General features: G+C 57.9%; 2 protein-coding genes across 8 annotated transcripts in view; both read right to left on the minus strand.

Annotated features, from left to right (window-relative positions):
• Window positions 1-430: 430 nt before the first annotated feature.
• Window positions 431-24356, minus strand: LOC122493898 (CLK4 associating serine/arginine rich protein). Of its 6 annotated transcripts, none has more exons than XM_043598618.1 (21): window positions 24282-24356; window positions 23127-23254; window positions 15247-15344; window positions 14562-14663; window positions 14268-14347; window positions 12130-12214; window positions 10805-10953; window positions 9854-9950; window positions 8755-8833; window positions 8599-8672; window positions 7311-7352; window positions 6246-6461; window positions 5839-6129; window positions 3994-4251; window positions 3632-3671; window positions 3225-3285; window positions 2946-3004; window positions 2822-2868; window positions 901-983; window positions 778-802; window positions 431-575 (listed from the first exon to the last, which is right to left on the minus strand). In XM_043598618.1, the coding sequence occupies exons 2-21, from the start codon at window positions 23223-23225 to the stop codon at window positions 533-535; spliced, it is 2028 nt and encodes a 675-aa protein (XP_043454553.1). In that variant the 5' UTR covers window positions 23226-23254; window positions 24282-24356; the 3' UTR covers window positions 431-532. The 6 variants fall into 6 exon arrangements, 4 of the variants coding, with proteins under 4 accessions (XP_043454553.1, XP_043454551.1, XP_043454550.1 ...); XM_043598616.1 differs by having other exon boundaries at window positions 901-1135; XM_043598615.1 differs by having other exon boundaries at window positions 431-802; window positions 901-1135.
• Window positions 24357-24531: 175 nt separating this feature from the next.
• RELB (RELB proto-oncogene, NF-kB subunit) overlaps window positions 24532-27028 on the minus strand; it is a 31044-nt gene continuing 28547 nt past the window's right edge. For both annotated transcript variants that reach the window (XM_043598632.1, XM_043598633.1), the window contains exon 12: window positions 24532-25352. In XM_043598632.1, the coding sequence (XP_043454567.1) occupies window positions 24964-25352 (389 nt within the window). In that variant the 3' untranslated portion in view covers window positions 24532-24963. The remainder of the gene's footprint in view (window positions 25353-27028) is intronic.

Consider the following 27028-nt stretch of genomic DNA (forward strand, 5'->3'; position numbering starts at 1 on the left):
CTGGACAGACCGGTTTGCAGTGAGGGGGTGAGGGGAAAGGCCAGCCCCCAGTGCCCCAGGCACAGCAAGACTGGCACAGAAAGCCGTGCTCCCGGTTCCCAGTGTGGGCGAGGCCAGGGCAGGGGCCGAGACGAGGGTGGGGAGAAGCCCGGACCTGTCACCAGAGGCCCCTGGGCAAAGTCCTGGCCCGTCCTCCACATGCCCGGTCCAGGCCCTTCCCCACAGATCCCCACTGATCGTGCCCCTGCCCTCACGGACTGCAGCAGAAGCACTTCTGATGAACAAGGAGCCGCCACCTAGACACCCAGGTGTGGGCAGGACTTGCCACGTGGGCTCCTAGCGTTGGCTCCTGTCCCCAGACCCAACCAGCTTCCTCCCCGGCTATCCCTGGTGGCTGGACACGGACCACACAGATGACACCGAGGCCAGGTAAAGGGAATTAAATAGCGAGTGATTTTATTTCATTAGAGATAAAACCAGCAGCATCACAGCCTGAGCCCTCACCCCACCCCCCAGCCCCCCACACTTCTGCCTAATGTCGGTAATGGGGACTTCGAGATCGCGACCTTGAGCGCCTGGAGAGAGAAAGGAGGGACCCCGTGAGGGCTGGGTGAAGCAGCCACACTGCATGCACACGCACCCGTGACCGGGAGCGAGCTGCGGAGGGAGGGGCGCTAACGGGACCAGGCCAGCCTCCACACGCAGAGGGGTACAGAGAGGGAATGGAGAATCGAGGCAGGGACGTCATGTTCCAGGGAGCGGGGCTGGCTTGCTTACCTTCGGGAAGAGCTGTATTCTCGACCTGGAAAGAAAAGAGAACAAAGCACACACACGCCCAGGGACGGGGCTCCAGGGCCGGACTTCGACGCGGCATCCAGCGGCGGCCGTGGGGATACTTACTGTAACGGGGGGAGGGTGAGCGGCTCTGCCGGCTGTACTGACGTTCCCATTCTTCTCTCTCCTTCTCTCTGCGTTCCCGCTCCCTGCAGAGAAAGGGAGGCGACCCAGGGGAAGGCATGAGCACGCGGAGAGAATGCTGAACTTGAGGGCGGGCTGGGTTGCCTGCCCGGGGCAGGTGCTTCCAACATCCCAGTCCAAGGGCAGGGTAAACCCAAGGGCAGGTACTGCTGCCGTCCTTGATCGGAAATGAGAACACTGAGCTCAGAGGGAACAGGCTGGGCAGAGCCAGGACCGGAATGTCAGTCGGCCTGGCTTTGAAAGGCCTGCTGAACACACACACAGAACTGGAAAGTTTGGCCACTTCCCGTCAGTTTAGGTGGTCTCAAAACACAGGGACTCACACACTACGTGCTTTACCAGCCTTTGTCATAAAGTCGGGGACTGGGCCCCTTCTACTCAGTGAATCCAGCCAACAAGCCTGTAAGGAGGGACAACCGTTCCATCCTCATTTAGCAGACGAGCAGACGGAGGCCCAGACGGGAAAAAGGCCCGCAGCTGGGGGCGGCAGAGGCAGGATCAGAACTGGCCACAAGGCCGAGTCCCTGGGCACTCTACTCCCCCACCTGACAAGCAGGCAGCGTCCTCAGAGGCACACGTGATGGGCTCGCAAAAAGCAAACCACAGTGACGAATACGACGAGCAGACTTCTGACATGCTAGGGACTGCGCTGGAAGCCCCACGGAAGGATCCCCCGGAGAGGAAGTGGAGAGTCCCCGCTCAAAGGTGAGGTTGCTTGTCTGAGGACCCACATCAAGTACGAGTGGAACCAGAGAGAAACATGGCCCTGCCAGCGACGGACTCTCCTCGCCAACACTGAGCACTTAGATCTCTGGTTCTGCACGCTGGCCCCGAGCGAGCAGGCCTACGGGTTCCGAGCACTGATCCCTGAGCTACCCTGTGAGGTCGTCACCGAGATCTGTCCTGGCTGCAGAGTATGAAATGAGGTTTTAAGTGAAATAAGATAAATAAAAATAATTAAAAAAAAAAAAAAGGAGTGGACGCCTGGGTGGCTCAGTTAAGCACTGGACTTCAGCTCAGCTCATGATCTTGTGGTTCGTGGGTTTGAGACCTGCGTCAGGCTCTGAGCTGTCAGCACAGCCTGCCTCAGATTCCGGGTCTCCCTTGCTTTCCGCCCCTCCCCCGCTTGTGTTTTCTCTCCTCCCCCCACCTTCTCAAAAATAAATTAAAAAAAAAAATGAAAAAACATCTGAAGTGAGGAACTTGCTGGCAACCACCCCTGGGGTCACACGGTCACAGAGAGGCAGAGCTGGAACTAGACTTCACGTCTGTCTGACCCAGGCCCCGAGCCTGTCCACTCTGCAGTAACGAGTTGAGGAACAGAAGGGGAGAAGAGGAAGCCACCACGGGGTTGGCCTACTGAGCACCACTTCTGTGTTCCGGGGGCTGAGCACACAGCAGGGACCCAGCACCGAACCTGTCCTCATCTCTCACTTTGAGGGACATCAACTAGTAAGCGAGATAACAGAACAGCACGTGCCAAGTGGGGGTTAGTACTCTGAAGAAAACACAGCGGCCTTGGGGGATGGAGCATTTTGGGGTGCTACTCCAGATAGGACAGTCAGGGAGCCCCCCTCTGGGAACCCCCCCGCAAATGAAGCCAGGCAAAGGAACAGCAGAGGCTCTGTGCTCCGGGGCCGGCAGAGCCAGGAGGAGACACAGCAGGTGCAGCACAAAAGCCGAGGACAGAGGGAGGACACTGAGGGCCAGGCGGGCACTTTGCCTTCCACCCCTAGGGCTGGAGCAGACCACAGGGCTCTAGCTAGGGACCAGGCGGTTGAGAACGCTGGGCAGCCCACGAGCGGGTGGCTGTGACCTAGAGGCAGGAGTGCGATGGTCTTACTTCATGCGGATCTTGCGGGCCATGGCTCGAAGCTCGTCTTCCCGCTCCTGTGGCAGAGATGGCTGTGAGGGCGGGCCCGGCTGGCACCCCCTGTCCCGCCCCCACTCCTCAGTCTCACTCCTACCTGGCGCTCATGCTCCTGCTGTATCATCTTCTCCTGCGCTGCCTTCTTATCCGCCTTGACTGTAGTGAAAGAGGGACACGATCGCTGAGGGGTGCCCTCAAGAGCGCCCCCTCTCCCGATGCCAAAGCTGAGCCCGGAGAGGCCCACCGGACGGCCAAGGCCCTTAGCGTGGTGGCAGAACGGCACGCACGCTGATGCCCGCCCGTGCAGGGAAGGGCAGGGCCTCCCCCACAGGACGCTGGAAAGGGGCCGGGGAGACCGGGTGCACGTGGGACATACACTGCCTGTTCAGTGCTTTCTGCATCCTCAGCTTCAGCTTCTCCTGTGGCGTCAGCTTGGGCTGGGGAAGGGGGAGAAGAGGCGGGAGAGGGGGTGGGTGTCCGGAGCTCCAACAACCTACCTCATCCAAGAGCCTGGGTCTTGCGGGGGCGCGTGGGGAGGAGGGACAGGCCGCAGATGCCCGCCACGAGGGTCTGGGAAGCCTGGGGACGGCTGGAGCCCCGCTGGACAGTGAGGAGGGGAGGGGGACGCAGATCTCACGGGGCAGAGCATTCCCAGCCCCCTTCGACCCCAGGGCTGGATCTCCCGACTTCCCCCCGGGCCCCCCCCTGCAGGCCCACCGGGCCCAGCTCTCGGGCACTGCTGCTGGCGGGAATTAGACGGGCGAGTTCCAAATTCTTACTGACTTTGGCAGCTCCTGTCTCTTTACCAGCGGCAGGTTCGGTCCTGAGAGGAGGAAAGGACGGTTGCCACCTCTGACCCCAGGCAACCCCGGGACCGTCTGAGGGCAGTGGGCCTCGGACGCCCCCGAGGAGACACTGTGCCTCTCGGCTCTCTCGAGACAGGGGCCGTGTCCCCTAAACCCTCATCCGAGGTAGGGCTGCGACTCCTCGGACGCCCCTCAGATCTACCCTCCCAAGTTGGGGCCACGTGCCCCTCAGACCTCCCGAGGCAGGACCAAGCCCTCTTCAGAAAGAGAACGGTGGGGCTCGGCCACCTCGCCTGAGGCTGACGACTGTCTTCCCCCAGCCCCCCTGCCCCCGCTCACTTTTTCAGCTTCTCGCCCACAGCAGGGGACGCCGCCGGCCTGGTCAGCTTCTCCCTTGGGGGCGATGGCGAGTGGCTCTGGCTGCGGCTGCGGCTGCGGCTCTGGCTGCGGCTGCGGCTCTGGCTGGGGCTGCGGCTCCGAGTCAGGCTGCGACTGCGGGACGGGCTGAGGGACCAGCTGCTGCGGCTGCGGCTACTGCTGTGGTGCCGGGGGCCCCGGCCGCCCCGCCTGTACCGGTCCCCGGAGCGGGAGCGGCTCCTAGGGGCACGGGGGGGGGGGTGGCCAGAGAGGGGCCGTGAGGAGCCACGGAGCCCCCCCCGCACACCCCCGCCTGGGCTCCAAGTCGACAGCCATCCCGCCAGGCCCTACGGTAGGTCCAGGTGCCATCACCCGCTTCTCTCCAGCTGCCTTCTCCTCGGCTGCCCCCTGGCCTTGCCCGGTGTCTACACAGAGACCACCCTCCAGATACGACCGCCCTAAAATGGCTCCTCACTTCTCGCTCATGAGACACTTTCTCACCCACTTCCCTGGGAGGTGACCTCTGGGAGGGTGGGACGTGGCTGGCCGGCTCCCCCCTTTACTCACCGTGCCCAGCTCTGGGCGCCCAGGGGCTGTGACCCCACCTACACCCTCAGCACCTCCTTACCTGCGTGCCCACTCTCCCCACCAATCCAGAGCACAGATCCCGCGAGACCCACTCTGGGGACATGTAGCCCCATCCCTCCTCTGCTCAGGACCCTGGGGGCTCCTCGGCGATGGCTCACCCTCAGACTGGCATTCAAGATGTGGCCAGGCCCCCTTCCTCCAACCCCAGCCTTTCTCCCGTGGTCACCCTGGGTCAGGCTACAGAGAACCATCCGGAAGCCAAATCCACACTACACACTGATTCTGTCCGGAAGGAGCTGTCCGAGTTTTCATAAAACTCAAACTCGTTGACGACACTGAGAAAACGAACTACCCTTTAAAAATCCAGACTCTCAACTTCTCTCGAGAAACCACAAGACAGAACAACACCGGACCTGCTGCTGCACAGCCAACAACCCGACTCGACGGGACGCGTGCGCCCCTGTCCGCCGGGGCCCACCTGGCCCCTTTATTTCAAACACCAGCCCCTGTAGGCGGCTGACGTGGAGATGCACGCCACAGGACAGGTGACAGTGCTGATGGAAGAAGCGCTCCCCCAACGCCAGGGCCCCAGTGGACCAGTCCCCTGCGTTACCTGTCACACCTTCCCGCCGACTCAGCGAGAGCAACACTCTCCTAATTTTACGGATGAGAAACACGAAGCCCTGAAAGTCTACCAGCAGGGCCAGGATTTAAAGCCAGGCAGACGCTCCACAGCCCACACTCCCGCAGGCTGAGCCATGCTGCCTGCACACAGGCAGCCCTGATCCCACTGGGTCAGAGCCCAGGAAGGACATTCCAGTCCCCAGATGCTTCACTTCCTGCCTCAGCAGCAGCACCTCTCTGCCCAGAGTACCCCAGGCCTAAAGGTCAGCCAGGTCCCCAGTGCAAACCAAAGGGCACCCTGGAGTGTCCACGTACCACCCCAGACACAATCCCCCCGACCGGAACTGGCCTGGGGACTCCCCAGGAGAGGAGCAGCTCAGTCTCCTGTCCCCACTGCATCCCCGAGGATGTGGCTGTGCTCCATCCCACGTCACCACACACGGAGAACAGACGGCACATGCCTCCCTCTGCAAACCGAGTGCTTCCCCACAAAACAGCAGTGGCCTGGTCCCCTAGAGCCTTGGTCTCGCTGACATCGGGCCATGCCCACCCCCCGGTCCCGCGCCCACCCCCCCCAACCCCACACACACACACACACACGCCAGCCTCACGCACCTGCTTCTGCGCCGGGGCCCGTAACCACCACGCCGGGCGGGCGAACGGGAGTACCGGTGTCCGTCTCGGGAGCCCCCACCTGAGTGCCGCCGGCCACGGCTACGGGACCGAGAATAGCGCCGGGAGCGGGACCGGGAGCGGGACCAGGACCGGGAGCGGGAGCGTGCGTGGCGGCCAGAACGGTAGTAGCCCCCGCCACGGCGGGAGCGGGAGCTGGAGCGGGAACTGGAGCGGGAGCTGGAGGTCCTCGAGGCAGAAGAAGAGGAGGAGGAGGAGGAGGAGGAGCGGCGGCTGCAGGCGGGGCACGGAGGGCCGGTCAGCATGGGCCTGGGCCGTGGCCCCCCACTGCCCTGGGTCCCCCCCACGGTGGCCGGGGGCGTAGGACGGGCAGCGTGAGCGTTACCGACCGGGCGCTGGCATTACGTCCCGGTGCGGGGCCGCCGGGCTGGGGGGGCGCGGGGGGCTTCCCTGTGGTGGCCCCTGATGCGGCTGCTGCAGCCGCTGCTGCGGCTGCCTCCTCATCGCTGCCCCCAAAACTGGTGATGAACGTGATCTTCTCCTCACGGCCTGGGGTCGGGGAGCGGGAGCGGGAGCGGGACTCGGAGCTGGACTCTGAGGGTGACCTACAGGGCAGGGAGGAGGGGGCTCAATTGCCAGGCTCCCCGGGAGCCCCCTGGCTAAGTAAACACGGCACAGAGCCACAGACGAGGACGGTGAGAAGCTCAGATGAGAAACTCAGCTTTGTAAGGGTCTGACTCCCAACCACGGAGCCTCCTCAAAGTGAGAAAATGAGGGACAGAAAAACGTATCGATCTCATGGAACTGTTAAAAGGCAATGAACAGATCCAGAAAGATCTCCTCAACGTAGCTTTCAAACAAGTTCTGAAACGTTAAGCGTGGTTGAATTCCATCATCACAAAGGAAAACTACCTACGTCCCTAACAGCTCCTCTGTACCAAGCGCTTGCCTGTGCCAGACCTTGTACCGAAAGGCACACGCCTCACCTTCCCTATTCTTCCATGAGGCCAGAGAGGCAGGTCCCTCCCTCTGCATCCTGAAAAGCGTACGGGGGTCAGACTGATGTCCGTCCAACCTCAAGGCCCCTGCCCCAACTACTCCCACATCCTGAAGACACACATGGGCAAGGCCAGGCCCTTCTGGGCCGTATTTCTCACTGGTTATTTCTGGCAGTTTAGATCAAAGAGACTTCTGATTTCTACGTCAGGGCTTTCTATCACGCTTGGTGATTTTTAACACACAACCGCGTTGTGCTTAAATCAGAAGATCAAAGAAGGTTCACGTTTAAAGGAAAAAAAAAAAAACTGGGAAAGCAGAGTAACATTCGGAAAAACAGAAAAATGATTCAGACCCACAGGTGACACCAGGTGCCAGTCTGAGGTCTCAGAGCAGCCTACAGGGTGGCCCCGCCCCTCCTCCCCAGCCCTGCCCTTCCTTGGGCCCTGGAAACTCACCGCTTATAGGGGTCGTAGGTGGGGCTGTCTCGGCGGGCGTAGCTGTGGAGAGAACGGGGCGGGACAAGCAGGGACCGGGCATCTGAGTGGGCACAGAATTGCCCCCATTCCCCCAACCAAGGCACTCAAGGCCAGGTTCCGAGCCCTACCTTGATCCCTCTGCCCGCCTCGCCTTAGGTGTGTCCAAAGCCTGAACCTCGGCCACACACCACGAACAGTGAATGTCCTGGGCCCCTCCTGACCCTGAACAACAAGGACTTCAGCGGCCTCAATCCTGCTTGGGCTCTGACCCTAGACTGAAGTGTCCCTCCTGCCACTCCCAAGTCCTTGATTCTGCTAACTGGGTCCTGGCTTGTTAATGACAACAATAAAACTAGAAAAGCTACCTCAACTGCTTCACAACTCTGCCACGGGTAATGTAATCATTCACACCTCAGAGCTGAAGAAACTGAGGTCCAGAGATAGAGAGTCACTTGCCCAGCATCGCACAGCTCCTAAATGGAGGAGCTGGGATCCACAGCTAGGCCCTAAGACCCTGAGCGCATGCTTTCATGCACTACACTGGCGACCTCTAGGGGAGAATGGGGACAGCAAGAATGCATGCAGCTTGTTGAGGAACCCTTTCCAGACCCCACACCAAGCCCTGGGAACCCACAAGAGGCTGTTTAACCCTCACAGCCCCCCACAAGGACCCTCCCTGGGGGGAGGAGACACAGCAAAAAGCGGCATGGGTTTGCCCGCGGCCTCCAGGGCTAAGAAGCTGCAGCAGGCTCATCTCGAGGCCGCTGGACTAGGTGGGCTCTCCACACCCCACCTCTGCCTCGCCCAAACCCGCCCCAGGCCTCAAAGTGGGCACTGGCTCGCCCCCAATCCTGGGAGAGGACAATGCCTCTTTTCCAAAGGAGGAAACCGAAGATAGAGAGAAGTCACTTGCCCCAAATCTGACAAGGACACAGCCCAGGAGGAGAACCAGGCAGGACTTCAGGGACAGGCCTGTTCCCCGTGACTCTGCCCTCAGCTACTCCACACCACCTCCCCACAGGTGTCTGGGATGCCTGGCAAGAGTCCCAAGTCCAGCAGGGTACGGGGAGTGGCTGGCAGGGCAGGAGAGGGCGTCCACACGCCCCTCAGCCACTCCTATTCTGAATCTTTCCCATTTACTGCCTCACTAGGAGGACTCTGTCCACAAACGAAAGCGTGCCCCCAAAGAGTCTCCTTGAGCCCCAGCCCCTCCCCCAGAGCCCAGAAAGAATGAGGCTGGCAGGGCACAGGGGAGAACCCGACCTACCTGGGTGGGCTGATCTTGCGGCCCCTTAGTCGCTTTTCCCGGAACTCCCTCCGCTGGCGCCGGGAGCGACGGCCCTGGAGTAGGACGGGCACCTGGCCGGTGAGGGCCATGCCCTCCCTGACGCACACCCCTGCCCCCACCCGACCCGGCCCTCACCGAATACATGGCCTTCTCTTCCTCAAGAGCCTTGGCATGTTTGATCGCCTCCGCCTCCTCCTTGTCTTTCCGGAGCATCCTGTGGAAGGAGAGGACGGTGACAACGGAGGAGTGGGCAGGCCACAAGCAGGGCTGTCGCAGGAAGCGAGGGATCCCGTGCCATCCTGGAGTCTCTCACTCGTTCGGCACTATTATTGAGCACCTACTGCGTGCAAACGCTATTTTACACGTTGGTGATTCGGCACTGAAAACAAACAAAAATCCTCGCCCTCACAGGCTTACGTTCTGGGGACAGACGGACAATGACCGAGGTATTAGGTTAGATGGTGGCAACCTTGACTGTAGAAGGGGGAAGAAAGTGCCAGGGGACTGGTAGAATCTGCTACAGCTTTCGACAGGGAGGTCAGAGAAGCCACGCAGAGAAAGGGAGGGCTAAGCAGCAGCCTCGGGGAGTAAGCCACACAGAAGCCAGCACAGTGGCCAACAGCACGGTGGCCTAAAGTTGGTCGGGGGGATGGCTCGCGGGTAAGGAGGCCACGGAGGCCACGGAGGCCAAGGAGGCGGGTAAGGAGGCCACGGGGAGTGGGAAGAGGGGCAGAGGACCAGACAGGTAAGACTTCGTGGCCATGGTGGGGACTCTGGCTGCCCGAGTGACGGGGTGGTCATGGAGGGTTCTGGGCAGAGGGTGCTGTGTTCAGACAGGATTATTCGGATTCGGACTCAATCCTGTTAGCTGGGACTGTTCTATGTGATCTGCACAGGGTGGGACTCAGGGAAGAGGCTCCATTCGGCAAGTGCAAGTAAGTGAATCCAGTGAATGAAGCCTCTCCACCAGAGGGTGCTGTCCACCAGGCCCAAGAGCCCCGTGAGCTTTTAGGGGTCAGATGGCCAAAGTCACACGGAGTTGGGCGCAGCCTCAGTTTCCGCACAGGCAAGGCCCGGTCGTGAGTATCCATCCCACAAGCTCAGGAGTCCGTGTGTGTGAAGCCCCCGGCACGGGGCCAGGCACACTAGCGCTCACGAATAAAGTGGCCGTCGGTAGCAGGGGTAATGACAAATGCCAGGTCCGGAGTGGGGAGAACCAGCCAGCGGGCCTCACCTGACAAAGTCACCGTCGGCCATGCCATAGGTCGTGGCCTGTTTGTTGAGATCTGCCACCTGCTCCTGGTTCAGTTCGTCCACGTCCACCTCCACGTCTGCACCAAGAGAAAGGCCGTCAGGGACCAAAGCCGAGTGAGAGGACCGGGGAGAAGGGGCAGTGCCCCAGGAGGCGGGGGCACGAGGGGACGCCCACCAGACTGCAGGCCTCTGCAGGGAGGGAACGAGTCAGCTCATCTCAGCATCCCCAAGCCGGCACGGGGCTTGGCCAGAGGCGAGCACAATGAAGGGCAAGGGGCAGGGGAGAGGCAATGCAATGGATGAGGGTCCAAATGTAGAGTACCGGGACGGACGAGCAAGACAAGTGGAGGCAGCGATGCAGGATACGCGAAGGGGGACGGGGGTGGGTAAAGATCTAAGTGGGCAGGAGGCAGGGGGTGGAGGTCATGGGTTTTCAGGAGCTGGATGCACCATGAATAAGTGGAAGGTAGGATGGACCCCTTACATGTGTGTGACAAGCAGCAGCTGGCTGAGGAGGGGAAACGGGTAGCTGGCTAGAGCCATGGATATCTGGGTAGGGGGTAAACAGCAGTGCTGGGGGGTGGGGGGCGGCAAGGGATGACTCTGGAACTGAATGAACACTTGTTTTCCAGAGGGGAGAGAAAAACAGGGAGACAGGCTGACCAAGTAGAAGAGAACGGAGACAGAGCCTAGGTGGGGACAGTATCATAAGAGCAGGGTCCTAGAAATGAGACGACACGTACAGAGAGGGAGGCCGACGAAGAGGAGCACATGAGTGAGACAGGGAGGACGGCAGAGGCTGGAGCGCCCCAGAGCGGGGGCGGGAGAGACAGGGCTCGTAAGTGCAGGGCGCCCCACAGAGGGTGAGGAACGAGACACGAAAACGATGCCAGGGACTGCGGGGTGGGGGAGGGCAGAGAGGGGACCCCACCGATGTCGGGGATGACCTCATCTTCATCCGAGTTGCTCTCCTCCTCAGCTGGCGACTCCTCCTCCTCTGGCTTCTCCGCCACCTTCTCCACCTCGGCCACGGTGCTGTCCTCGTAGGTGTAGCCAATGGAAGCCTTCTTCTCCGCCAGCCTGGGACCGGGGGAGCCCGTGAGCCAGGAAGGCCAAGCGCAGGGCGCGGCCCAGAGCCAAGCCTCGAGGGCACACTGACTCCCTGCACTCTGACCTCTCAAGGGTGCCCTTGCCCCCAGGCCCTCACACGTGCTCTCCCTCAGCCTAGGACCCTCTGCGCCTGCCTCCCACAACCCCTCCCTCTTCCCCCAGACTCCAGTTCCAACACACCAGGAAGTCCTCCCCCAGGCAGGGTCGAGCACCATCCTCAGCTCCTCAGCCCCACCCACACTGGATCGTTACTGTCGGGGGACAGATCTGTCTCCCCGCCAGCAGTCTGAGCCCGAGACGGCAGGACCCAGTTATCCTGGGTAACAATATGCCCCAGCTTTGCCAGAGCAGAGGAGGGGCCTGGTGCGTGTCTGCCGCTGAATGAAAGCAGTCAACACTCCCTGCCGCCCTTCTAGTGCCAGCCTTCTCCTGAAAGTAGGCTCCTGGGTAAAGATCAGTCATCAAAAAGCTTCCATGACATCTGCGGAAACTGCAGATGGAAGGAAGCAGCAAGCGCTCAGGATCACAAAGGGGAAGATTCAGCAGCAGGAGGGGAGGAGTCGGGCCCAGGACCGCCGCAGACAAGCGGGCTGAGCGCCGCCCTGGAGGGCACGAGGCTGCCCGGGCAGAGGAAACGCAGAGAGCAGCGACACAGCCAGCTGAGGACCTCCCTGAGTCAGCAGCAGCTCCAGGTAAGGCCCCGCCCTTCCTCTCGAGGGACACGGCTTGAGAAGGCCCCGTCCACAGTGACACTGGCTGCTGCTGAGCACCCGCTTACTGAAGGACAAGCACGGGACAGGCCGTCCATAAGCTCCATCGCCCGCAAACAGAGGGGACCCCTGTTAGCCTGTCACATAGGGGAGCACGCCAAAGCTCGGAGAGGGAGTCCTCACGCTCAGGACTCAAACCCGGGCCGGGTCAACCAGTGGCACCTCCCACTGCGCTGCAAGCTGGAAACTCAAGGCAGGGGTTTCTGAGCAAATTCTTGCTTCTGGCCACCACTTCCTCCTCTCAATTCCTACTAAGTGGGCGCCCGCCGTGTGCCAAGCACTGGCCCCGACTCTGGGGACACTGACGTGGACAAGCTGGATGAGGCCGTGCTGGTGGGGCTCCCAGTCCTCCCGCCTCCCCCGACACCCAACTCACTTCTTCTTCTCATCCTCACTGGGTCTCTGGAGGCCTCCATACAACTCGTCAATGTAGATCTGGTACAGGCACTGCTCCTCGGAGACTGCAGCGAGGCAGAGTGGACAGGGTCACCGGGAATTCAGGAAGCAAGGGACACATGTGTGTGCAGTGGCGGGTAGGAGGGTGGGTACAACCCAAGCACAGCCAGGGACAGAGTCACCGATTTGCGGATCATCATAAACCGTGTGGAGAGGACACACAACTGCAGGTGGCCTTGCCATGGTAAAGGGACCTAACTGCTCTTTGCCTCGTTTCCTCTGCTGTAGGAGTGAGCTGAGCACCTGGTACCCGGGCCACGTGACTGATCCCCGGAAGGGAGGCCTCGGGTTGGGTCCTTCAGAACCACAGGCTTATCCTGAGCGCTGGATGTCACCTGGACTCCACGGGCTATTCTGCCAGGTGGCTCACTGTGGCTCAAGTTTAAATGATGTGTTTAGAGCCATCTGGGCTCTCACTTACCCACAACACCTAACTGGGGAGCTCAGCATTGTATCAGAGACTTCCCTGATGCTCCCTGCAATGAAACACATGCTCCCGACTGGGCGTGGGGCCCTGGGCGAGCCCCCTTCCCCTGGGCGTCAGCTCTACTACCCAAAAAGTCAGGTGGATGGGCCGGGCGAGCCTGGAGGTGCCGCAGCACTGTCCCTTGCTCCAGTGACCACTCTGGTTCCTGCCCATGGCGAGAAAGGGCCCCGTTGGCCTATCTCATGCAGGTGCCTCGCTCTCCCTACTCCAGCCACATAGGCCTTCGCCCTGTCCCCACAGAGTACCTACCTCCACCCCCCCTACAGGACTCTCCTTGCCAGAGAGCTCCTCTCCACCCCTCCCTGACCCTAGCCTCAGTCAAGGACCTCAGAGAATGGCCCACTGTGTGCTAGAACGCCACCTGAGTTTGCAATCACCACCCACTCCGGTGACTATGTGGCTGTTGCCCTCTCCCTAAGGAGACCCCATGTGATGTACCTCAGGTGCTCAGGAATTGTGGCAATGAACCAGTGAGGAGTCAGAACAAAAGGAAACTCTGACTCCATCACCAACAACCCTTGTGACCTCTGGTGAAAGCAAAAAGGGATGATAAATCTCCCGGATTCTAACACCTCATCAGTTGCTAGAATTTTGGCAATCTTTGATTTCAGAGATGCTGAAATGTCTACCTTAGAAACAAAAAAAAAAAAAAAATAAGGGCATACCAAACCCACGGCAGTGGCCGACTGTGCCAGGCTCGGTGCTGGGCCTTCACACATCCCTCCCCAAACTTTTACACCCACCCTGGGGGACCAAAACCAACATCACCACCCTTCTCTGGGTGGGGGACAGCAAGGCTCGCCAGGCTGAGGGACTTGCATGTGGGCCTGTCCTCTCTTTAAAACTCAACAGGGAAGCCCTGGAAGGGGAAGTCTCAAAGCCCGTCTCAGGGGGTGAGCTAAAGCTCAGAGTTGTCCACCAGGAGGCAGCAGTGGTTCAGGGTAGGGTAAGAATCCCAGCTCCTTAGACAGTGTTCCCACCAACTCCTGAGCCTCAACATACTTGTCTGTAAAATGGGTGCCACCCCTAGGTGATTGTGCAGATGTAATCAGATGCAATGAGATAATACAGATAAAAAACTCAGGGTCCGAATATCCCTGGGCAAGCCCACAGTGGGAAGAAATCTGAGCCTCCATTTTCTCATTTGTGAAAACAGCAGTGGTGACGGCTCAGAGAACAATACCAGACATACACAAGTGTATACAGATGCTGGGCAGATTGTTAAGCTCTAATATTTCTAAACAATTCCTAAAACACGTTTCCTCTTTAAAAGTGACATTCCGACCCAAACAAGCAGGGTGAACATCACACAGGGAAACAATGTGTTCTTGCTATTTTCCCCAATTTTTCAGGAAAAAAGACCACAGAGGCAGAGGGCATGGGATGTGGAAGTGACCTCAACAGGACCACCTGACCCAGCAGATATCACTGTACTGGGTCCAGAGACGGAGGCCCAGGAGGGAGAGAGCTGGGAGCAAACCCCAGGTCCCTTGGGAGAAACCACTGGGGTAAAACCGGTGTTTCCATCTGCATGGACTCCCAACCCACTCCCCGCACCCCAGCTCACTCACTGCCAGCAAAGTCGTTCTGCACCAGGCCTCGGTAGCGCTCGTAGTTACATTTCCGCTCGTCCGACTCCTGTTCTGGGGAGCTTTGGAGGAGGTCAAGATGTTGAGACGAGAGGGGGAGGGCAGGCCCCACCCCAAGCCAGCAGGAATTGGATGAGGAGCTGGGCTTGGGCTGGGAGGCTCCCCACCAGCACACCTACTCCTTCCCAGGAAGGTGATGGGCAGGCAAGGGTTTGGGGAAGAAGAGGCAGCAAGGGTCGGACTCCCTGTCTGGCAAGCCGTAGGGAAGCTGCTTACATGGTGGTGAGCAGCGGGGGGGTGTAGTCGGGGATGTAGTCAAGGTGGGCACGGACATCGAAGCGGTCAATCATGTTGTTGGTGTCTCCCTGCCAGGGCATCCTGAAAATGGGGAGCAGGGGAGCAAGGAGTTTAGGGGAACAAGGACTTTAGGGTCCCCAGTGCCCATGTCAATTCCCTGTCACCTCAAACTTGGGAGCCTGACCCTCAGCTCCTGTGATCTTCCAGGCCATGGACCCCACCATCACCCCCCCCCCCCCACTTCTCACTCATTTCCCCGAATCCACATTCAGGCTCCTGGCCTGGTTAGGGCCTGAATAGGGCCCTGAGGAAACAAGGGCCCTAATTCGCAGAAACAAACGAGACAGAAACTTGAGCCAGGTCCCAGGGGCCGCTTTCTAAGCCCCGGTCACCTTGAAACATCCCCCGTGGCAAGCCACTTCCCATTTCATCTGGGCCCCTGGCACCGGCCTCACCCATTCCCCTCCAAGTACCCCAACCACCTCTGTACCCCAGGGCCTCCGTCCCAACCCCTGCTGGCTCTCCTCAGCCAGTGACGGTCACCTCCTCGTGTAAGGCAAGCGTTCCTTGCCTGAGTCCCCAAAGGTCTATTCATACCCTCGGTCTCTTCTGACCTCCAGCCCTCAGACACAGACACGACCCTGCCCTTCAAGCTCAGTCTTACATGTTAACGGGGCTCTCGGCGGCCAGGGCGACGGCAGAATCCAGGTGCACCTTGCAAGCTCGGCCGTGCACTTGCAGGAACTGGGCTGGGTCCTTCTTCTGCAGGGGTACACGGGATGGAGGTCACCACCCCACTGAGCTCCAAGCCCTGCCAGCACTCCACAACCAAGCTTAGCAGTAGGCTCACTTCTGATGTCAAGTGGGCCGTACTTCAGAGGGAAACTAAGCTGCACAGGGGTGGGAGGACTAACGGGAGCCACCTAACCTCCAGGGACAGGGGGCCTTGTGACGGTGGAAAAAGGCTCTGAGCTCTGGTCCAACTTTCTGTACAGCAAGTACCAAGACCTCCTGCCCCTAAAATGTTCTCTCTCGAGCATTCACACCCACCCCACCCCCCCCCCCACTCATTCAGAGCCAGGTGTGAGCACTGTGGCTTGGACTGGCCTCGAAGACACACCGGGACCACGTGAGCTCATGAAAAGATCAGTGTCACGACTCATCACAGAAATATCAGAACCACGAGACACTGCTTCACATTCGCTAGGAAAGCTAAAACGGAAAAGGCAGATATTGACAATAGTGACAAGAATATGGAGAAATTAAGTTCTTGAAAAGTTAAACTACTGCCCTAAGACGCAGCGATTCCACTCCCGAGGATACACCGCAAAAACTAAAAATAGATGTTCAAATACTTGTACACAAACATTCGGGCAGCACGATTCACAACAGTCCCAAGATGGAAACAATCGAATATCCATCAACAGATGATCGATAAACAAAACGTGGTCTATTTAGACAATGGAAAATTACCAATATAAACGAAGAAGTGACATGTGCTACAACACGGATGAACCTTGAAAATATAACGTTAAGTGAACGAAGTCAGTCACAAAAAGCCCGTGTTGTATGACTCCATTTACGCGAAATGTCCAGAAGAGGTGAATCCACAGAGACAGGAAGTAGGTTAGCAGCTACCCAGCGGTGGGAAGTTGGGGGTACTGACTGCTAATGGGTATGGGATTCTTTTTGGGGTCATGAAAATTTTCTAAAATTAGAATGTGGCGATGGATATGCACGCCTGTGAATACACTCGAAACCGCTGAGCTGCATGGTATGTGAATTCTACCTCAATAAAGCTGTTAAAAAGGTACCAACAGAGAGGACAATGTCCCCTGAGTCTACGCCCCTCAGGCTTGAGCCGCTGTGTGGGGGGTCACGACTCCAAGTCACCATGAGGGTGTGAGGAAAGGATACAACCTAGCACCGGAGCTCCCACTACCCAGCTTCCCGAGTGTCAGGTCTGGCTGGGCTCCTGCTGCGTGCCACATCACAGAACCCACGGGAGCCCCAAGAAGGGCTGCTGGGCTATCCACTGAATGCCGGCGACACTCCTGGCCACGCCTCCCCAGAGTCCAACCCTCTCTCATCACACCCTGGTCCAGCCAGTAGCTCCCCTCCCCAGACCCCCTGGCAGCCTCCTCCCGGGCTCCCTGCTGACGGCCCCCTTGCCCTCCGCAGTCCATTTCCCACACAGGGCCTGGGGGTTCTGCCGAGGCCTATCAGGCCACATCCCTCTCCGACCTCTCTCCCCTGGCTCCGCTCCGGGGCGCGCTGGCCTCCACGCCATTCCTGGACCACTTCGCCCACGTTCTGCTCCGGACCTCTATGCTCACTCTTCCCTCAGCCTGCAGAGGCTCTAGGAGGTGGCTTGCCCCCTCGCTTATTTCTGACCTCCTTCTAGAAGCCTTCCTCATCAACTCTAAGTAGCTCCCCGCACAAGCCCGTATTTACTCTTGCTCTCCTGAACTCCACTGTTTTATTATTTTAGAGAAAGCACGCACAGGGGAGAGGAGCAGAGGGAGAGAGAATCTTATGCAGGCTCCACGCTCAGTGCAGGGCCCAACACAGGGCCAACGCTGGGATCGTGACCTGAGCTGAAATCAAGAGGCAGACACTCGACTGACAGCCACCCAGGTGCCCCAACTCCACCTGTTTTCTTCACAACACCTGCTACCGCTGGGTCTTGCACCTTCCATTCATTTATCACTTGTCTCCCACTCTAGAGCTTAACTCCCACGAGGCAGGGATCTCTGCGTCGTATCCCCAGTGCCGGGAGCAGGGCCTGCCCCACAGCAGGTGCTCGGGAACACCGACAGAACGGAAGAGAGTGAATCCTGGCGGATCAGGAGACCGAGCCCCTTGTTTTTCCCTCAGCCCTGTGAGGCCCCTGGCCAAGACCCCTCAGCCCCCCTGAGTCTGCTCCTGGCCAAATGCCTGGGGCCCACAGCCCTCGAGGGACACTTTTTACAACGGGACTCTGACCGGAAGGGGGAAGCCACTGGCTGCGCCTGCACCAAAGGAAGGAAAAAGCATCAGGCTGGGAGTGAAAATCTAAGTCCAGGGCCTGGCTCTGCTAGGAGATTCTAGGAAAGTCAATAAACTGTCCTAAAAGCCAGGCATTGAACTAAGCATTTTATGCGTATTTTCTCAAACTTCTCAGCTGTGGGACAAAGGTTAGTAGTGCTCCAGATGAGTAAACTGAGGCTCAGAGGGGTGAGGCCCACTGGCTTGAAATCATGCCGGTAACAAGCAGAACTAGGATTTGAACCCAAATGGGTCTGCCCCCAAATCCACTCTTTTTTCAAAAGTAATTTTTTTTTCGGGGCGCCTGGGTGGCGCAGTCGGTTAAGCGTCCGACCTCAGCCAGGTCACGTTCTCGCGGCCCGTGAGTTCGAGCCCCGCGTCAGGCTCTGGGCTGATGGCTCAGAGCCTGGAGCCTGTTTCCGATTCTGTGTCTCCCTCTCTCTCTGTCCCTCCCCTGTTCGTGCTTTGTCTCTCTCTGTCCCAAAAATAAAAATAAACGTTGAAAAAAAAAAGTAATTTTTTTTTCTAGTAAAAAGCATAGAATACAAAGTCTACCACATTAAGTACTTTCAGGGGTAGAGTACGTTAGCATTAAGTCACAGGCACCTTGCTGTGCGACTGATCCCTAGAGTTTCTTCGTCTTGCAAAACTGAAAGTCTATACCCACTGAGTGACTCCCCTTTTCTCCTCCCCCCAAACCCTCGGGAACCACTTTTCTGTTTCCAGTTTCCTCTTTTAAGTGTATTTATTTTGAGAGTGGGGAGAGGGAGAGAGAAAGAATCCCGAGAGAATTCCGCACTGACAGCATGGAGCCCGACGCAAGGCTCGATCCCACGACCCTGGGATCATGACTTGACCCGAAATCAAGAGTCGGAGGCTCAACAGGCTGAGCTACCGTGGGGCCCCTCGGTTTCCTGTTTCTAAGGGCCTGACTACTTTCAGATACCTCACATACGTGGAATCTTGCATCACTTTTTGTGACTGGCTTATTTCACTAGGCATCAGGTCTTCATGGTTCCTCTGTGCTGCAGCATGTGACAGGATACCTTTTTTAATTTTTTTCCCTTTTTAAGGCTGAACAATACTCCACCCTATGGACCCACCACATTTCCTTCATCCCCTCATCAGCAGACGGGCCTTTAGGTCGCTTCCCCATCTTGGCTATTGTAATACTGCAAGGAACATGGGGTGTACAAATACCTCTTCAAAATCCAAGACCCATTCTTTCAAGCTTTAATTCAATGAATTTCTACACCCAATGTGAGGCTAAAACTCATGACCTCAGATCAAGAGTCGCATGCTCTTCCAACTGAGCCAGCCAGGCGCCCCCCCCCCCCCAAAAATCTATTCTTAACCACTGGATTATTCTGCCTCCAGCATCAGATGAAGTCAGAGGAGTTCGTGGACTCTCATTCATTCACTGAACTGATAAGCAGGCACCCACTATGTGCCAGGCCCTGTGCTAGGGCCATGGCAATGACTGAGACAGCCCCGGCCCTACCCCTCACAGCTCATAGTCCAGTGTCGGGGATAGACCTGTCCCACACAGTGATGACCTGGAGTGGGCAGCAGGGGGATGGGGGAGCCCAGGGGAATGCTTGACTTGGCCTGGGCAGCGGCTGGCAGGGATTGGGGGCTGAGGGGGTGGTCAGCCTGGGGCTTTCTGGAGGAGATGCCTGAACTGAGCACTGTTTATTTCCCGTTTTCTTATCACCAGAGAATTCTGTTTCTCATCCAAACCACTGATTAAAGAAGAGACCTGACAAGGACGCGAGCAATGACAGAACCAAGGTCAGGGAGGGAGAGAAAGTAGGCACCGAGGACAAATCAAGAGCAGAGAAACCAGCCTTCTGTGGACACACCCATTCAGCCGGCCACAAACTACCAAGGCTTCTTCAACACTTGCCCCACAGCCTCCTCTCGGCCCAAGAATAAGATGAGAGACCCGTGTGAGCGGCCCCATCCCCTCCCCAAAGCAGCCACCAGCCACTGCCCGCAGCGTGACAGCTCAGCTCTGAATGCTGATCACGTTCACGTATGGGGACAATGGAGGCTTGTACAGGCCCACACCATAAAGCACTCCACAGACACTGTCCTTGTTCTTGGATTTCTACCCTGTCACCCAGTGAGAGAGGCTGACGATCACTACTGTCCCGAGAGGGAAAATAAAGCTCAGGCAGCTCGCCTGCTAAAAGAGCCTGGAATCCCAGGCCTTGAGAACGACCCAACTCCAGCCTTCTTTCCTCCACACCATGACAATTCCAGCTCTACCTGGTGATAAGAACTTCACTAGCAAGAGCTAGCATTCACTGAGCAAGTAAGTCACCCTGGGCAAGCCTGCGCTGAGGTCTGTGTGCCCAATCTCAATGAACGGCCCTGTGAGGGAGGTGCTCACCCCCCACCATTTGTGGCAGACCATTAACTGGCAGCCAACATCTACTCCCCCTCCTTTAATAGTAACAGGCTCCTAACACATCTGGCACAAGGCCATCCAGAATAAAGCCTATGCCTCTAAGCCTTCCTTGCATCTGTACACGACCACGGGGCTACTTTCTGCCTAGTGGGATAAGTGCAAGTATTGTGCGCAAACATCTAGAAACTTTCTTAAAAATTGGCATAAGCGCTTTTGCCTCTTTTCCCTCCCTCCTCATTCTTGCTGGATGGAATGCAGACATGATGGCTAGTGCCTAAGCAGCCCTCTTAGACCTTGAAACAACACTGGTAAGAGAATCCATGTGCAGGTGAACAACTATATGGTCCTTAAGCAGAACTGGCTATTTCTGGGCTTTTGGGGGAAAAAGAAACTTCTATGTTGTTTAAACCACTAATGTTTTAGGATACATCATTTCAAATGCAAAAAAGGAAACTAGCTCAGGGAGACAGTTACTTGCCCAAGGTCATGCAGTATGTAAGTGGAAGAGCTGGAATTTGAACCCAGACCTCGAGGACTCAAACTCAAAGGCCTTAACCATTTTTTTTTTTTAACATTTATTTATTTTTGAGACAGAGAGAGACAGAGCATGAATGGGGGAGGGTCAGAGAGAGGGAGACACAGAATCTGAAACAGGCTCCAGGCTCCGAGCTGTCAGCACAGAGCCCGACGCGGGGCTTGAACTCACGGACTGCGAGATCATGACCTGAGCCGAAGTCGGCCGCCCAACCGACTGAGCCACCCAGGTGCCCCTGGCCTTAACCATTTTAATACTTTGCCTCCAGGCTGTGTCACCTTGGACTAGTCGCTTTACCTTTCAGAACCTGTATTTCTGCAGTAAAAGCCCAAGTGAGGTACTAAGAGAGGTCAAGGTTCAGAGTCTGGTTAGAATGCCAGCTCTGCCCTCTTGCTAAAGGACTGTTGACCATGACTGTCTGAGCCTCAGTTCACTCATCTATGAAATGGAGATAAGAATAAGAACCACCCCCTAGACTACAGAGAAGATCTGATGAAGCGTAAATGCATGTCAAGCACTTAGCCCAGCGGTTTAACACACAAGTGCTCAAGAGACTAGCCGTTCTTATCAGCATCACCTTAACACAGGCCTCAATACCAACCTCCCAGGCCAGCTCAAAGGGCTAGAAAGAATGTACCAATGTAGTAGGCACTGGGTCTGGTACCCCATGAGCTCTTATTAGAGCTCAGGACAGCTATTTACTCCTAAGCATTACGTCCCTGGCCCACACTGGGGCCTCAACTATGGCCAGCACAGACCGAGGCCCTGCCCTCATGGTCATGTTGTAATCTTTTCGACACCGCCAGAGAGGGGCTCTCCCTTCCGCCCAGTTCCTTCCTGGGTGACAGGAGGCAAGTGAGGAGCTCTCAGAGAATCCCTTCCTGCAATAATAGCACTTCTATTTCATGGATGACTACGGGGATGCGTCTAAAGCTCTTCTCACAGAGCCTGGTGTCTGAGGGGCAATTAAAATGGTAACTACTAGTATTAGTATTTCTACTCATCTATTCTTTCAAGCCGTATTTGTTGGCCCCAAGCTTAGGATGCAAAGATGACCTGAATACAACCAGTCCCCAGTCTTACAGAGCTAGATACGTGTGTTGTTATGTGTGTGCCAGGGGGCGCCTGGGTGGCTCAGTTGTTTAGAGTCTGACTTCAGCTCAGATTATGATCTCGTGGTTCGTGGTTCAAGACCCGCGTCGGGCTCTGGGCTGACGGCTCAGAGCCTGGAGCCTGCTTTGGATTCTGTGCCTCCCTCTCTCTCTCTGCTTCTCCTCTGCTCACGCTCTGTCTCCCTCTCTCTCTCTCGAAAATCAATAAACATTAGATTAAGAAAAAAGAAATCCCTAAGGGGAAGAACAAGGGTTATAATGGCATTTATGGGGACACTTGGTGGAGTATGGGGGATAAGGGAAGACTTCCTTGGAAGGGAGAGCTGATGGACGAGCAGCAGTTAGCCGTGCATGGGAAGAGCTCATGCAAAGGCCCGTGGCTCTTTAATCCTGAGAAACAAACTGATACTCTTTATACATCTTCTGTGTCAGAGAAATATCACCCTAGATAACAAGGATGGCCAGATGGCTTGAGCAAAGGAACGAGGCAGAAAGCAGGGTGGCACGAGTTTAAAGGGGCAAGGGGGGAGTAGGTGGCAAAAAGCCAGACCACGTGAGGCTTGAAGGCTGTGTTGAGGAGCCTGGCCTTTCTCTCAAGAGCACTAGGGAGCCATGGGGGAGTTCAGGGCAAGTGAAGGACAGGGTCAGCCTTGTGCTTTAGAAAGACCTCTCTAGCCCTGCTGAAGAGGATGGATTGGAGCGGGGCAAGAATGAAGGCCAGGAGACCAGGTAGGGCGCTAAAGCAGTGTTGCAGTTGTGAACAGGAACATCTGTATTAATACCGTCTCACAGCAGAATTGAACCTACTACACAAGTGCCATTTCAAGCTGGGCGCGGGGGGGAGGGGGGATCTCAAGGGCAAGTAGGAGTTAAGCGGGCGAGGGGAGACATTACAGGCACAATGCCCTGTGGTGACAGAGATGGAAATAAGCCCAGTGGAGCAACTCGAGGATGAAGTTGCTGGCTGGCTGACAGAGGTCAGACCATAAGGGCCTTTCAGGTCACAGGATGGGAGTGTGGTCTCTCCAAAAGCAACCGAAGCATCAAACAGGAGACGAGAGCGGTCAGAGTCTGCTTCATGAATACTGATGGCGCTCCCACGGGGTGCCGAGCCAAACCTCAAGAAGGGCTGAGCTTTTCTGGGCGCTGTGAATGCAGCAGGAAGACAGCAGCCGGGAGGTGGTCGGTCTTCTGCCTGGCCTGCTTTGAGTGTCACAGAGAGACCTTCCTCCTTCCTGCTCACGCCAGCTCGGTACTGAGCCCGCACCGAACAACGCAGCCTGCCACAGCCGAGAGGACCCCTCTGGTTTTTACCGACGACTACGCCCGGGAAATGCCTATCCATCCCCTTGAGGAAACTGGGCCCTTGTTGTGGCATATTTTCAAGCCCAGACCTCGCCAGGGAGGCCCTGGCCCTCCAGGGGAGCCCCCACCCCACAATGAGGCCCGTTACTCACAATCTTTTCATAGTACTCCCGCCGCCGCTCTGCCCTCTTCTTGTAGTCAACCATCATGCCTCGAAGCTTGCGCTCATGCTTCCGAGCCTCGTGCCACATCGTGGTGAGGCCGAGCGTGGGGCCTCAACCTGGGGGGATGAGAGGGGAGCGTCAGACGCGCTGTAAAAAACCGTAGGGGCAGAAGAACCAAAGTCGCCCAACGAGTTGGTGACAGAACCGGATCCTAAACGCCCGCCGCTGCAGGGAGGGGAAGGGAGGCTGCAGGACCGCGCGCCAGATGCTGAGGCGCATCCCTGGCAGCTCTGAGCCAATACCCTGCGCGTCCTGGAAACCCCCCAGGCGGTTCTGGAGTGAGCCTCCCCGGGGAAGGAGTGTCGTGAGTTCAGGGCGCTAGAATCAAGGATGAAAAGGTTTTGGAATGCTGGGAGCGAGCCTCTGATGTAAGGTCTGGAGGCAGAGCCCAAACAGCTGGGGCTGTAGCTCCAGGGAGGCAGAAGGGCGGAAATGGGGTTACCCGTGGCGGCGGGGCACGGTATGAATGCAGGTGAAGACAAGACAAGACTTCATGGGAACAGAGTAGTTGTAAGGGGACTGGCGGGGGGGGGGGGGGGTCGGGACGGAGGGCAGGTGAAGGGCGTGGACGAAAGACGACAACGATCGGGGGCGGAGGGGGAACATGGTGGGGTGCTGTAAATAAAAACCAGAGTGGGGCTGAGGTCTACAGAAGGAATCTGAGTGGCGGGGGCGGGGGGGGGGGGGGTGTGAAAATCTGATCAGAGACCGACGGAGGCGGAGCGGGCAGACGGGAGGGGGTGGGCTGAGCTGAGGGGCAAGGCTTGCAGACAGGGGCGGAGCCCCAGGGTTTGGACTGGGCTCGAGGACCGGGTCGGGGCCTTAGGGTTCTGGATAAGGTTTTTGACAAAGGGGCGGGGCCTGTGGCAAGCGGCGGGGTCCGACGCGGCGAGTTCTGGCCCGCCGCGGGGGCAGGGGCGCGGCCTGAGGCGCGGCAGGCCTGAGGGGGTGCGGGGCCGGCGGCCCTCGGGGCTGGGGCTGAGCAGAGGCTCACGGCACCCCGGGGAAGGGCCGAGACGAGGGCGGAGCTGGGCTGACGCCCGCCCGAAAGCCAGAAGGTCGGGGCCCGCTGCCTGCACTCACCGGCTCGTCGCCGCCTCCCACCGCTGCGCTCGCGCGCGGCCCGCACCGGAAGCGGAAGTGGGAGGCCGCGCGAAAGGGAGGGGCGGAACGTGGCGCAGCGCGCTTCCGCCGACGCGAAGGGCGTGCCCTGAAGAGGGGGGGCGGGGCCTGGAGGACGGAGGCGTGAGAGGCGGAGCCAAGGGCTGCCCGGAAGGTTCGTGCGTGAGGGCCCGGGGTGTTTCCCAAGCGGAGGAGAGACCAGACTCCCGAGGCTCAAAAACTCAACTTTATTGGGAAGACTCAAAACAAACAACCTGTATTGTATCCCCCACCTTCAGGCTTGGGGAAGGAGAGCTGAGGATCTGCACCCTTCTCCCATATGTACACTCCAGAATCCGCCTGGAGAAGGTGCCCCCCTCTTGTGGGGGGTTGAGGCAGCTTTACAAGCTGGTGCATGGGAGCCAAGCCCCTTTTCCTCTCCGGACTCGGTTTTCTCATTTGTAAAATGGGCTCAGGGGAAACCGGTGCTACGGAGCTTCTGACCAGCGCTGAACATGTCCCATTCAGAAGGATGAGGAGGTCGGAAGACTGACCAAGGGTGGCCCGAGGGGATGGAGGTGCTGGACATCCTGGTTGGGTTTTCAGGGCTCCTTCTACCTACTTCCCTCCCCGCCCAGCGCCTCTCTCCTCCAGCACCTCGGGGCTACGTGGCCTCGGGCCCCGGGGACAGGAGCCCTCCCCCAAATCCGACCTCGCGGTACTGGTTGGGGAACATGTTGCTGCCCACAAGGCTGGCAGTGCCCCCGTCCCCGGGGCCTGGGGCCTGGTATGAGTCCAGTGTCATTGGCTCGGGGCCGGAAGGCTCTCCAACAGTGGGCCCTGCAGCCCCGTTGCCCGTGACAGCGCTGGCGAGTGGCGGCGCCGGGGGCAACATGTCCAGCATGGTGAAGAGTGTGGGGGCTGTGGCGTCGTCGTAGGCAAAGCTGTCGTCCAGGAGGTCCGGCCCCCCTGGGGGCTCCAGGCCGGGTAGGGACACGGGGCCAGGGAAGAAGTCTGTATCCGGCAGCAGGGCTGACGGCGGGAGGAACGGGCCTGCGGGGATGAAAAGACCGAAGGAAGCAGGGCAGGCTTCAGGGTCAACTTCTGGCCCGGTTCTATCTCGAATGCCCCGATAGTGCTAAATGCGTTATTACTGTGGCCTCTGTTCATCCCAAGGAGACCCTTGGAGTAGGGATTATCACCATTCTCAATAAGCAAACTGAGGCAACATAATTCACTCACACATAGCTGGCGAGTTGTGGACCCAGGGTTCAAACAATGCTCCTGCAGTGCTAGGGAGTTTTTCCAAAAAATAAGAAAGCCGAACAGGCTCTAAAGCCCCTCTGCCCCCCCCCCCATTATAGACACAACCAGAAAAGAAATCCCCGCACATGGGAGACCCAAATGAGGAGTCACCAGTCCCCAAATTGGAAGGTAAAATTATGTGTCATTATAGGAGAGTCTCTCTTTGCAACAAGACAAACCTCACCAGCAAAGGTATATTACGCTTATCTCAGAAAGAGCCCCAGGACTACTGGGACTCTATTTCCCAGCCTCGCTTACAGCTTAATGTGGTTATGTGACTAAGTTTTCCTCGCTGGAATGTGGGCATGATGGCTGGAGCTGGGGCAGCCACCTTGGACCATGAGATAGAAACTGTGAGGTGAAAATGGCTGGAAATTGCTTGGGTCTCTGATGATCATACAGCCTCCAAACCATCCCAGGACTGTCTATCGCTGATTATCTGAGAGAAGACATAAAGTTCTACCTTGTCAAAGCCCCTGTTAATTTGGGGTTTGCTGTGAACGCAGCTAAACATGATCGTAACAAATCCAGGTGGCATTCCCGATTTCTGGCAAGTTCCTAAGATCTGAGCATGAACTCTGTGCCAGCCACTGTGCTGTGGGACATGACCTCACTAAATTCTAAAAGGGACCTTAAGAGGTAGAGTTTCCGTCTGACAGATGAGGTCCCAAGGAGTCACACGGAAGTCTCACCGTGGCTAAATTCGGGCCTCAGAATTCAAACTCTGTCTGATCCCATGAGGCCATGCTCCTAACCATTATACTATCATGCCAGAGCAGCTCTGCCCCAAGGATGAGAGAGGGGGACTTTAGGCACTGGGAAACTGGGGTGATGGAGGAAGCAGATGAATGGCAGGTGGCTAATGAGGAGAGGCTGGGATTGGTGGTTGCTATGGGCGGAGCTCTGGAGGCACTGGTTACCAGGGGCAGTGGGTAGAGGGAATAACAGGTGACACTTGAAACCTCCAGGGTGGGGCTGGCTGGGTCCAGGTTCAGCTGACTCTGGCTGGGAGCTGGGTGGCTGGGGTACTGGGGGGGGTGGGGGGGGGGGGCGGCGTTCTTCCAGCTGGTGGTCAGTGGGTGGGGAGGCTTCTGATGGCAGCCAGATGGGGCTGCGGCTCATGGGAGGTGGAAGCTGGCGTGTGAGTTTAGATGAAGGCAGGGGTCGAACAGGCCAGAGGGTGGCTGGGTTAGAGAGGCTCTCAGTGAGAGTCGGCTGGCCCTGACACCCACCCCCACCTGCCTGCCATCCACTCCCGGCGACCTCCTTCACACAGCGCTTCACCACCAACCTACACAGATGGCCACGTACAGCTCCCCGCCCCATCACAGACCAGGTGGGTGACCTCGGGTAAGACGCCCCCCCCCGTCTGCCTCTCTGTCGGGCCGTGCGCTGAGCGTGGAGCCTGCTTGGGAGTCTCTCTC

This window comes from Prionailurus bengalensis, chromosome E2 (genome assembly GCF_016509475.1).
Source record: "Prionailurus bengalensis isolate Pbe53 chromosome E2, Fcat_Pben_1.1_paternal_pri, whole genome shotgun sequence".
Lineage (NCBI taxonomy): Eukaryota > Metazoa > Chordata > Mammalia > Carnivora > Felidae > Prionailurus > Prionailurus bengalensis.